Below are 13947 nucleotides of genomic sequence, written 5' to 3' on the forward strand. Positions count from 1 at the left end.
TGTGTGTGTATGTATGTGCACACACATGCACATGTAAATGAAATGAAAATCAAGTCAAGGTTTCAAGTGTAGCTCTGAGTGAAAAAAAATAAATAAATAAAAGAAGCTGAGTGCTGCTGATTTCCATGTGGCCGTACCTAGTCTTGCCATTCATTTCTATTTCAATCAATTTCAACCCAACAGATACTTCTGGATATTTATTATTTGTAATGTGCTATGCCAAGTGCTGAGATACAAAAAGGAAAGGAGGAGGAAAAACGGAAAAGAAAGGAAGAAAAACAACACTTACAGTTCCTGCTCTTATGAAGTTTATAATCTTATAGAAGATGCAACTATATACACCTAAGTAGAAGAAAACATAGACATTTATATATACCATTAAAGAAGAACAGTATGTGGGAACATAGGAAAGGGGCAGGGGAGGCAGATCCTGACTGGAGTGGGGAGTGGAAGATATGAGAAGGTTTCTGTAAGTGACACTTGGGTTGGTTTTAAACACCCTTGGCAGAAGGTAGCTAAGGCCTTCCAGATAAAGGATGCAACATATCACACAGCCATAAGAGGTACAAGTGCCTAGTACATCTGGGAAAACAACTTGTAGTGTGATATAACTATCGGACATCTATGTAAAGGAGAAGAGCTGAAAATGAAGCCAGGAAGTGAGACAAGAGCCAGATTATCAAAAAAAACCTTGAATGTCATTAAAGAGTAGGCAGTCAGAAGAAGTCCCTGATGGAAGATCGAAATAGACATTTCTCCAAAGGCAACATACAGATGACCAAAAAGCACATGAAAAGATGCTCAACATCACTAATTATTAGAGAAATGCAAATCAAAACTACAATGAGGTATCACCTCACACTGGTCAGAATGGCCATTATCAAAAAATCTACAACCAATAAATGCTAGGGAGGGTATGGAGAAAAGGGAACCCCCCTATACTGTTGGTGGGAATGTAAACTGGCACAGCCACTATGGAGAACAGTATGGAGGTTCCTTAAGAAACTAAACATAGAGCTACCATATGATCCAGCAATCCCACTCCTGGGCATATATCGGGAGAGAACCATAATCTGAAAAGATACATGTACGCCAATGTTCATTGCGGCTCCATTTACAACAGTCAGGACATGGAAGAAACCTAAGTGTCCATCAACGGATGAATGGATAAAGAAGATGTGGTACATATATACAACAGAATATTACTCAGCCACAAAAGAGAACAAAATAATGCCATTTACAGGGACATGGATGGACCCAGAGATTGTCATACTGAGTAAAGTTAAGTCAGAGAAAGACAAATAACATATGATATCGCTTATATGTGGAAACTAAAAAAATGGTACAAATGAGCTTATTTACAACACAGAAACAGAGTCACAGATGTAGAAAACAAACTTAAGGTTACCAAAGGGGAAGAGGAAAGGGAGGGATAAATTGGGAGACTGGGATTGACATATACACACTACTACATATAAAACAGAATACTAATAAGGACCTATTATATAGCACAGAGCACTCTACTCAATACTCTGTAATGACCTATATGGGAAAATAATCTAAAAAAGAGTAGATACCTGTATATGTATAACTGATTCACTTTGCTGTATAGCAGAAACTAATACACAACTATTAATCAATTAAAAAAATTAATTTAAAAAAAAGAAGAAGGCCCTGAAAAACTTTGAGCCTATGTATGAAATATCTAGGTACAGGATATCTGAAATACTGAATTGCCAATTCTGTTCTCAAACACTTCCACTGTGATATCACCCACATCTGAAAATCTGTCTTTCCACTGTACATCAATAGTACCACAACACTTCCATTCCTCCCCCACTACACTGTCAATAAATATTTTAAAATAATCCTCTGTGTGTGTTTTCTTGCAGTTCAAAGACTGAAAGCTCTCTAGAGCAAGAACAGTATCTAGTGATTTTTCTAAAATTGAATATTACCTTAGTGATCACAGCAGACATTGGAAAATGTTGAATAATGAAAAACAAAACGCATCAGATACAACTTATGACTAAGATTACTTTCCTATTTTGATAATTTACCCATTGGTACGCTTCTTGAAGTTTAAGTACTTGCTGCTTCTTTAAGTTTTTACATAAATTGTCAACCAGGATTTAAATTAAACTATAAGGACTTCTTTCTCTCTCTGACCTCGTCTGTGCATTGCACAGGATGGTATGGAGCCAGTCTGAGACTCACAGCAGGACGTGTATCTAGGCCACAACACAAAAGCCACCACCATCAGTCTGGTCCTAGAGAAATCCCCTGTCCCACAACTATGGAAGTTTTAATTAAGTAATTTATCTATCTATTTATTTATTTATTTACGGCTGCATTGGATCCTCGCTGCCGTGCGCGGGCTTTCTCTAGTTGCGAGGAGCGTGGGCTACTTTTTGTTGCGGTGCGCGGGCTTCTCATTGTGGTGGCTTCTCTTGTTGAGGAGCATGGGCTCTAGGCACACGAGCTTCAGTAGCTGTGGCACGCAGGCTTCAGTAGTTGTAGCTCACGGGCTCTAGAACGCAGCCTCAGTAGTTGTGGCACACGGGCTTAGTTGCTCTGCGGCATGTGGGATCTTCCCGGACCAGGGCTCGAACCCAGGTACCCTGCATCGGCAGGCGGATTCTTAACCACTGCGTCACCAGGGAAGCCCAACCATGGAAGTCTGAGATGAGTTTATCAACTCCCACAAACTCTACCTCCACATATCCTCAAAACCTAGTTTCTCATCTCCCTTCTGCCTGGAACCACCTTGTTTAGTCATTCTGACATTTTGTACCTTGGGCTATTACATCAGCCTCTAATTTATCTCCCTGGTTTCAATCTCTATACTACGGCCAGAATGACTCTTCTAACACACAAATCCCTTCACTTTCCATCAGCTTAAAATCCTTCAGTGCCTCCCTAATAGTAAGAGCACACAAAGTCCAAATTTCTTACCACAGCATATAAGACCTTTTAACAAGTAATTTAACAAGCATATGAGACTAACATTTCAACTTTTCTCCTGCCATTCATTCACTGAACAAATATTTCCTGGGACTTCCCTGGTGGCACAGTGGTTAAGAATCCGCCTGCCAATGCAGGGGACACGGGTTCGAGCCCTGGTCCGGGAAGATCCCACATGCCGCAGAGCAACTAAGCCCGTGCGCCACAACTACTGAGCCTGTGCTCTAGAGCCCGTGAGCCACAACTGCTGAGCCCACATGTCACAACTACTGAAGCCTGCATGCCTAGAGCCTGTGCTCCGCAACAACAGAAGCCACTGCAATGAGTAGCCCCCACTCACCACAGCACGCAGAATTGAAGACCCAACGCAGCCATTAATTAATTAATTAATTAAAAACAAAACCCCAAAAAAGCAAACAAAAAAACCACAAATACTTCCTGACAACCTGCTACATGTCATGAACTATTCTAGACACATGGGGGTACGCGTGTATCAGTGAACAAAATAGGTGCACACACACACACAAAACAAAACATAAAACAACCTACGGGAGCTTAAACTGCACTAGGGCAAAGCTGGTAATAAATATAGTAAATAAATTACATTAGGTGATATGTGCTATTGAAAAAAATACAAGCATAGAAGGAAATAAGGTGGTCAGGGTGTGCCTTATTGAAAAAGTAGAATTTGAGAAGAGACTTGAAAGAGGCGAGGAGGTAAGCCACGCAGCTAACTGGAGAAAGCGTGTTCCAGCTAAGAAAGAACATCCAGCGCAAAGACCCTCATATGAAAGTGTGCCTGTGCTCATGGACTGTTCCGAGATCAGTGTGGATGGAGCCGAGTGAGTGAGGGGGAGGGAAGCAGGAGGTTCGAATGGGGAGAAGGGGAAGAGAACGGTGGGGAGATCATGTAGGTCCCTGTAAACAAGTATAAGGACTTGTATTTTGTTCTGAGTAATACAGGAAGCACTGAAAGTGACGTGTGAGCAGAGGAATGGCACAACTTGGCAGGTTTTAAAAGAACTGCTCTGGCTACTGTGCTGACAATAGACTCCAGTGGGGCAAGGGTGGAAGCAGGAACTCTGCTAGGAGGCTACCGCCGTGATCCAGGGGAGAAACAATGGCAGATCCTGTGGGTGGTGAGAAATGGTCAGACTGCAGATGTATAATATTTTGAAGGTGCAGTCAGTTAACATTTTTCTGACACACTGGACGTGGGGTGTGAGAGAGGAGTCAAGAATGCAACCAAGGTTTATGGGTTGAGAAAAATGGGAGGACAGAGTTGGCATGAGCTCAGATGAGAATGAATACCGGTGGAGCAGGTTTGAGGGGCAAGACTGGGAGTTCAGGTTTTGACATATTTGAAATGTCTACTGGACATCCAACCAGGCTTTTGGATATTTAAGTTCAGAGTTCAAAAAAGGGCTGGAGCTTCTGCTTGTTCTGCCCCAAACAAACCCTGTGTTCCACGCTTGCAGAACTACACACAGGTCCCTGATGTCTTCCCCGGGTCTCTGTACCTACATGTCTCTCTGTGTAGAAAGTGTTCTTACTCATGTCTTTTTCCACTTGGTCAAAAAAAACTCAGCCTTCAAGACTTAGGTCATACAGCATCTATTTTATGAAACTCACATAATTATCATCTCCTGAATCACCCTGTTTCAAGTCACTGAAGTAACTGAGATATATAATGGCTGGTCTTTTAGCATACTCCAAAAGGCTAAACAATTTTAATGTCTTTTTTGGCAAGGAAAAAGCAGCCACTTCATAAACACAGCAGCAGGTGACTTGCCTAATCTCATCATCCGAAATTTTTAGAAACTTTTAAAGAAAATTAAGACCACAGAAAAATATCTTGGCAAGCAGCTGAGTAATCGGATTTTGCATTTTCCAATTTCAGTAGTTATCTGAATAAAAATTCTCAAAAAACTTGTATTATATAATAAACTTGACAGGCCAAAAACAAAAAGAAACATCTGCCTGCGTTCCAAAGTTATTTACTGCTATAAAAATTTTTCACTTTGACTGTCATCCTTTTACTTGCCCTGGGGAGGCACTGAAATTAGAGGAATTATTGGACAAAGCTAGTAGTCTCTTTGTTTCATTCCCAGGAGACAGACTTCCAATCTAATTGAGAAAAGGGGAAACAATTTTTAAATGTGAAACTGAGAGCTGATCCAGCTCAGCCAGTTTGGATATCCACAGGAGCTGCTGCCGTCACTTGAAAGTGTCCTCCCAACTTCCAGTTCTGAGCAGCTACAATCTTCTAAAATGTAAGTTCCATGAGGGTAGAGATTTTTATTTGTTTTGTTCACTACTATTTCACATAGTAAGTGCTGGGTAAATGAAAAAACGTGTAATTCTAAACTACATGGGGTTGAAATACATTCAATATAAACTATAAAGCAAGTACAATAAATACATTTCTTCCGGGTTTAAAAAATTGTTGACTCTTTGAAAGTCACAAAGTTTGAAGTATCAAGAATTCGCGATCATAATCTTTAAATATTAATTACAAAAGGTTAACCACGTACTAAAGTGGGGAGGAGGGACCCTGAAGCAAAATCTCTAACAAAGTAATAAGTTTCTAAGAAGTTATTCGTAGATTAAGAGAAAAGTCTGGTACTCTAGCAACTAACTATACTTGCTTTTAATGTATAGTATTTTAGATACATATTCATCATGGGAAAATGATAGCCCTTGAAAATAAAATAGTACAAAGATCTTATTACATGTCTTTGGAGAATCAAGATTTATAAGGACAACTAGAAAAAGACATTAAAAAAAATTTGATTCCAGGTTATATTAACACAGTAGCTTAACATACCCCAAATTAACAGCAAAGGTTCTGAAAGTTCTTTTGCCAAAGAAACTCTTACTTGAGTTTTTAAAAAATTGAGGTATAACTGACATACAACATTATATTAGTTTCAGGTGTACAAGAAAACAATTCACTAACTGTATACATTGAGAAATGATCACCACAATAAGTCTAGTTAACTTCCACCAGCATAGGTAGTTAAAATTTTTTTTTTGTCTTGGGATGAGAACTTTCAGGATGTATTCTCTCAGCAACTTTCAAATGTGCAATAAAGTATTATTAACTACAGTAACCATGTTGCACATGACATCCTCATGACATTTATTTTATAACTGGAAGTTTGTTCTTACTTGGTTTTAAAACCAAACAACCTTGGAAGAAAACACTTTCAACAATAACCATTGTTTTCATGCAGTCTATAGACAATCTACTATATGTATTTCAATCCCAAAAAAGAAATATCAGGTATTATTTTAAAGTTAAAAAACACTAACCTCTTTAATCTCATGTAGTTTTCACTGGCAGCAGGTCGGCATTCAGCTCTTTGTACCACTATTCCTTCCAGTGAAAGCTTATCTTGAATGGAAAGACAAAAATTAACAAATGTATTGAGAAATAACATTTTTCATGTTCAGTACTGTATTTTGACATACTAACCAAGGTAACAATGATTACAATCAAACATAGTTAATAATAAAAATCAAGGAAAGAAAAGGAATATTTTTAAGTTTACAGTAATATCATTGGTCAGAATAGAGAAAAACCTTATTCTTGGCTAGTAAAAAACTGGGCTCCTGTCAGGTTTATTTATTGGGCTGCTGCAGCCCCTTGCCAATAACAGCTTTTATACACTTAGCTCTTCCTAAAGAGAGTGGCTTAAAAGGGCATAAAAATCAAGTTAAAATTTGAAGGGTGTGGCAGCGATATCATTTTTGGCAGAGAAGTAAGCTCTGAAAACACAGCTAGCCTAAAGCAGTAAATCAAAAATTCATACACACACGTATATGCATGCATGGGCACACACACATATATGTGCAAAAAAGAAAATTCTAGAATACACGGTGACTAGAACAGCTAGCTTTGAAAATACTGTGAAACTATTCAGGTCCTTGGTTGGGTTATACTGTGTACCAGTTCTGCCTGCCAGTTGCTCTGACTTCTATTTTCCAGCGAAATGATTAATATGGATGTGTCTAAACTAGAGCTTTAACTGCTATGAATATCTGTCCAAACAGAAGGGCAATTTTTCCCACCATTAGTAAGAATTCTTAAGGTGACCCTGACACAAAATTCAAGAGAAAACAAAAGTTAGCACCTACTGCGTACCTACTAGGCACCAAGTCAGTTTAAGACCTCATTTTATTTGATAATGCATGTATGACTGACCTACGATGGTACCTGCTTTACTGCAGTCTGGAAATGTACGACTATGGTTAGGAACAGTTATGGTTCAGTCGTATTTCCCGGAGAATTCACCCAGGTTTCTGGAAGAGATTCAGGAACTCCTCTGGCTCATCAGCAATGCATTTATGATCCATCTTTTCAGGGCCAATGACCTCATGCATTCCACAAACATTAGCTAAATGCCTATGATGTGAAGGGAACAATCTAGGCATTGCAGAATCGAAGATGACTGAAATACAGTACTGTCTTCAAGAAGCATACAGTTCACTGGAGGAACAGATAAGTTGACCAAAACATAGAATGCAGATAGAACCATGCCCACATGACTTATGTTAGAAAATTTTTCTTATGGTGACCTTTCTCGATTTTGCCTCCAAAGCCCAGGAACTCCTTATTATAGCCCCTAAGTACTGATACACACAGTAACTCAATTGTTCAATGTAACATATGCAGCAAACCTCAAGTAGAGGCTGACAGATGACTGCAAAGAGCAATGATGAGAAGCATGTCTACCTTACATCAAAATATGCCAGTAAGGAAATAATAGGAAGGCCGCAATTATTTTATATTAAATTTAAGTTTAAATATCTAAAAGTAATTTCCTCTTATTAATGAATTTAGTAAGATTAAAATTTGAATTTTCTTAAAGCAAAACCAAATATTATATTTGAGCGTGCCTCTCCACTGAAGCTGACAGTTGTATCTAGAAAAACTCTTGCCATAACAATAACAAGATTTGGGAAAGATTCCAATCTATAGTGTCTTAAATGCATGAAAAAAGTTCACTTTTTAAACATAAATTAATCCTTTTTAAAAAACAAAATAGATCTGGAATACTGTCTCTGAAAATAATTTAGTTACATATCCAGATGTTTACTAATGCTGAATACTAAAAAGCTACCTTTCAATACCACCTGTGAATGTTCCCCACTTATTTATCTGTACCTTCTCCTGGTGGACAGGATGGGTTTAATTTCTAGTTAAAGGTTTCTGCTGTCAACGTTCCACACATAATACCTGAAAGGGTTAAAAGCATCCAAAGCACCTGCCCATTTCAACTTGGCCACCAATCATCACTCTTCTTCAATCAAGGTCACTCACACAAAGCAGTAAAATTCACTTCCCCAAACCATGATTTTCTGTCCATCATATCCCCTTTTCAAATCTAAAATAGCCTTCAAATGCTTCTCAAATGAAAGGAAAAGTCTTCATCAGCAGCAATGAAAACTTCTACCAATTGGCTGCTCTTAAATAACCCCACATCTCTGTTAACTCTTTGCCGTTCCCGCTCTCTTCCTAAATAAGTTTTTTAAAAACCAATTTACTTATAATACAGCCCCCTAAGCAAGATTTAAAGGTGTCACACACTTTTTAAAGCCTCACAGGAACATGTTTTCATATTCTATCCACTAAACCATGCTTCTCTTCTTCTCCAAAACGTTGCTTAAGATTTCAGGGGAAAGCTATTAAATATCGCATTTTAAGGCATTTGAAAGCACCCACTTGCACACCACTGCTGTTAATTACAGATCATATTCATTAACACAGGAATAGTGACTTAAGACTACTTCATTGGCCCAGTTTGAAAGGCTGTAAATACTTGAAAAATAATCTTTTTATGCTCATATATTTATCAAATATTTACTAAGTACCTTTATGTAAAAGATAATGCAAAAACGCATCAGGAATAACAAAGATAAATGAAACTTGGCTCCTGCCCTCAAGGAGTAGAGGTTAGTGTAGCCATTCACAAACGTGTGGCATATATGCCTGAAAAGTAGTGAGGAACCCCAAAGAACCTTTTATGTGGGTTTACTACTGGTATTAATCATACTAGCAACTAAAACTGAAAAATGTTTAGAAAATCAGAGTGAAAAAGGCAAAAAGGCTTGGTATTATTATAAAAATAGTTTTGATTTCACAGGCCCCTTGAAAGGGTCTCCAGGACCCCTCTACCCAGTGGTTTCCAGATCACATTTTGGGAGCTTCTGGTCTAGTAGGATGATGAGACAGGTATATAAATCACTTTAACACACTAGAAGCACTTTTGATAGACCTCCACTTAACCCACGTCTAGATTACCAAGGCTCTCAGTTCCCCTCTTAACTATGGTGACAGATTCCCACAGCTCACTATACACTAGTGGTAGTAGGTTAATCTCTACTACTCCCACACACTTCTGCTCAAACGATGCGGAACTTGTTTATGCTAGTTTTACTCTGTTAGTAATCATGCAATTTGATTATATATTACATAATCTCATTAATTAAGCGTATGGGGGAGGGAGACGTTTCTACAAAAACTAGGCTTAATGCTTTGTAAGATGTGATATAAAGATAAGTTGCTAAAAATCTGTCAAATTAGGTACTGGAGAGACAACTAGAGATTAGAAGAGAAACATAAAAGTCTAGAAGGATTCTGCATTCATATTGTTTCACAGTGTCTAAGTTTTTGCTCCTTTTTAAAGAAACCCAAACTGAAAATCTAAACTAAATTATGGGCTTAACTTTTCACAGGAAAGAGAAATCAGATGCTCCAATCAGCACCCTATACCGAAAGCAAAGGCCTTGTCCTACGTGTACACTGGTGACTAAATGTACATTTGTGGGTCTTAAAATGTTTAAGGCAGTAGGAATATATACTATTATCATTTTTATGATCCCCTACCTTTTAATTTAACTACTGGAAGGACTACTGGTCCTTCCATAAAGGCTGTGGGATCTACTGTACTACGTAGAAGTTGCCATGGTTTATGAGGGTTATAATCTACTGACAGAGACACAGAGTACTGGGATTTAAACACATACACACAAAGAGAATATGTCTAGCTGGGGATTAAGAAGAGCTTTGATAGAGAAAGCAATGTTTGTGCTGGACCTGGAAAAATGGGTAGGATTTAGAGTGGGAGGTGAAGCAGAAAGGCACCGAAGGTGGTGTGAACAAGCATGAGCAATGGCTTTTGTCTCTTCCCCGTTTCTCTGCCTGTGTGTCTCTCTCAGAATTTTAAACTAAGGGACCCATACCAGAGTCACTCCACCTCAGAAATCTCTGGAAGGACACGGTCACAACAGCACTCTGAAGAGAAGCCACAAAGGCTCATCCTCCTGAAAGCCCAGCCATGGCTTGGTTCCTATCTTTCCCTAGGCTTGGCCGTTCGTTCAACTCTTCTTTAGATTCTGGGAACTATTCCAGGATCTTTTTCTAACTTTTCTCACCTCCCCCGCTTTTTGGGCTAGATTGGTTTGCTTATTGGTTTCTGCTACTTGTAACCCAAAGAATCTTCATGACTATGAACATACACCTTTGGTGATGGTATTTTATTGATCTATACCCTGCCACCTAGTTTCAGAAAACAATTGAGAGAAAGTTTTAAAGGGTAAGTTACACAAAGTGCATCCTATAACAAGAATGGAAGTGTTCTAATTCTGTCTCTAAACAGCGGTGTTACTTTGGAGAAGTTACTTTACATCTCTGGGCCTCAGTATCTATATGTATAATAAAGTCACTGGGATCTCTGAGATCTCCTCCAATTCTCTCTCACTAAAATAAACAAAACAAAACTGGCCTTCCCCTCCAAATGAAGATGTTTTATTATTTCATTAGTATTTATTTTGTTTGCCCTAATACTTTCTAAAAGACCTAGACGTAATTAAATTTTCTTTGAGCAGAAATAAGAGAAACACTGTTTCTTGGAATGACAATGAGAAGATGTTGAGAAGCTGTCCAAGACTTGAAAATATACAAACTTCTGTTCTAAGCTGGACCTTCCAACATACTCTATGTTGAGGAACCCAAGAGAAACAACTGACTGGCATTTTTTACAAGTTAAGGGTCTGGCTAGTTTGAAAAAGTTAAAGTGGAAGTAAGCAGGAAGGGTGTCTATTAGCAATGGCATGTAAGTAATGAGAAGTAATGTGTTAAGAAGAGGTTGCGCATCAGAAAGTTACAGGCGTTCATTTCCACAAGACCACTCGATCCAGTTCAATGTGGAGGCCTTTAAGGGTACTTCCAACTCAAGTTAAAACACAGACAAGGTTAGAACCAAGATTTTGGACTGATCCTTGAGCTGTGAAGCTACTTTCCTGATTCTTCCTTATATCACACCTGTGTCTATCCTCACTGGATAAAGAACTAATATTTCAACAGAGCAAGAGCATTTAAAAGATAAACCATTTTTAATATTCCTACCAGTCTCCACTGTTCTCATTTAAAATCTTTTCCAAGCAGTTTCTGCCTGTGGTTCACAGGGCAAGGCCTATTAATACATGCTACCTGGCATCTTAACAAACCAGTTGGGCAAAGCTGCAATCCCTATGTTATTAAGAAGGTGTTTCTTACTGTATTCAAATTTGTCAACTGATGTTCTGATCTCTATCTAATACTCAGGAATTTTAGGAATAAAAGATCATGCTCAGATTTCAGTAAACCTACAGTCAGCATTTGATTAATTACCTCAAAAGTAACGAAATGAGCAGCCATATAAGTACTCCCCAAAATTATCTGTTTATGCAATATGTTTTCTTGTAATGATATTCAAATTACAAACATGATTAAATAGCTGGGAATTCCCAATTTTAAACCAAATACTGAAACCATAATTTGAGGACTCGACTTAGGATTAGAAACCATCTCGGCTTCCCCACTCCTACTACTGCTCTTCAACTTTTCCCCTATGGACTGGGAGAAAGAAGGTTTACGTACATTCCTCTACAAGGGATGCTGTAATTCTCATCAAAGAGTACCTGTGAATGACAAGACTGGTTGTCCGGGAATAGAAGAGTGGTTACATAAGGTACAAAATCGAAGATGGAAGCCTTAAATGTACAAAGGAATTTGGATTGTTCTATGAGTCTACAGAAGACATAACAAACTTTTCGTCAAAGAAATAACTTAGAGAACGACATTTTAAAAACAAACATTTGTATGTTTTACTGTTTACAAGGCAAGTTCACAAGTTATCATTCCTCCTATACTTCACAGTAGTCTCCTTTTTGCTTGTTATATATCATTATATATATAATTTAATATATATAATTAATCAATATAAATCCTCAAATACAGATGTGGGCATACTGTTGTAATGCTGTATAAACAGACACAATCCCTAATCTAAAAGTTGCTTTCAAGAATCAGAGGTTGGCTCTACCTCTCCACACCAGCTTTCTAGTTCCCAATTCCCTCTTCCTCTTTCTCCTCTTGCCCTTCCAGTCCTCTGACTCTGAGTCCCCAGAACCAGCCTCTGGCCCCATAAATGTACTGCCGCCCCACTGCAGGACCTCTGGTTTGCTGGCAGCTGTGTCTCAGAAAAAGCTGTCTTCAGCAAGCCAGAAGCAGTTCCCTGCTGGTATTCCCAGAGTCTGGTGGAATGCCTAACACATACTGTGTGGCTGACAGGGTCTTGGTGCTCCTGCCAGGTGTCAGGCCTGAGCCTCTGAGGTGGGAGAGCCAAGTTCAGAACAATGGTCCACCACAGACCTCCCTGGTAGTATCAATCAGTGAGAGCTCTCCCAGAGATCTCCATCTCAACGCTAAGACCCAGCTCCACTCAACGACCAGCAAGCTCCAGTGCTGGACACCCCATGCCAAACAACTACCAAGGCAGGAATACAACCCCACCCATTAGCAGAGAGGCTGCCTAAAATCATAATAAGTTGACAGACAACCCAAAACACACCACCAGACACAGTCCTGCCCATCAGAAAGACAAGATCCAGCCTCATCCACCAGAACACAGGCACCAGTCCCCTCCACCAGGAAGTGTACACAACCCACTGAACCAACCTTACCCACTGGGGGAAGACACCAAAAACAAGGGGAACTATGAACCTGCAGCCTCTGAAAAGGAGACCCCAAACACAGTAAGTTAAACAAATTGAGAAGACAGACAAATACAAAGCAGATGAAGGAGCAAGATAAAAACCCACCAGATCAAACAAATGAAGAGGAAATAGGCAGTCTACCTGAAAAAGAATTCAGAATAATGATACTAAAGATGATCCAGAATCTTGGAAATAGAACAGAGACAATACAAGAAATGTTTAACAAGGACCTAGAAGAACTAAAGAGCAAGAAAAACAATGATGAACAACACAATAAATGAAGTTAAAAATTCTCTAGAAGGAATCAACAGCAGAATATCTAAGGCAGAAGAATGGATAAGTGACCTGGAAGATAAAACAGTGGAAATAACTACTGCAGAGCAGAATAAAGAAAAAAGAATGAAAAGAATTGAGGACAGTCTCAGAGACCTCTGGGACAACATGAAATGCACCAACATTCGAATTATAGGGGTCCCAGAAGAAGAAGAGAAAAAGAAAGGGACTGAGAAAATACTTGAAGAGATTATAGTTGAAAACTTCCCTAATATGGGAAAGGAAATAGTCAATTAAGTCCAAGAAACACAGAGAGTCCCATACAGGATAAATCCAAGGAGAAACATACCAAGACACACAGTCATCAAACTGTCAAAAATTAAATACAAAGAAAAAATATTAAAAGCAGCAAGGGAAAAGCAACAAATAACATACAAGGGAATCCCCATAAGGTTAACAGCTGATCTTTCAGCAGAAACTATGCAAGCCAGAAGGGTGTGGCAGGACATATTTAAAGGGATGAAAGGGAAAAACCTACAACCAAGATTACTCTACCCAGCAAGGATCTCATTCAGATTCGGCAGAGAAATTAAAACATTTACAGACAAGCAAAAGCTAAGAGAATTCAGCACCACCAAACCAGCTTTACAACAAATGCTAAAGAAC

At 38.8% G+C, this 13947-nt stretch overlaps 1 protein-coding gene across 1 annotated transcript in view; it reads right to left on the reverse strand.

The window, feature by feature from the left end:
* The window catches only part of GTF2F2 (general transcription factor IIF subunit 2), a 145943-nt gene that overhangs the window by 58495 nt on the left and 73501 nt on the right, over positions 1-13947 (reverse strand). The window contains exon 5 of the mRNA XM_059041885.2: positions 6280-6361. Within this exon, the coding sequence (XP_058897868.1) occupies positions 6280-6361 (82 nt within the window). The remainder of the gene's footprint in view (positions 1-6279; positions 6362-13947) is intronic.

This window comes from Kogia breviceps, chromosome 16 (assembly GCF_026419965.1).
Source record: "Kogia breviceps isolate mKogBre1 chromosome 16, mKogBre1 haplotype 1, whole genome shotgun sequence".
Lineage (NCBI taxonomy): Eukaryota > Metazoa > Chordata > Mammalia > Artiodactyla > Physeteridae > Kogia > Kogia breviceps.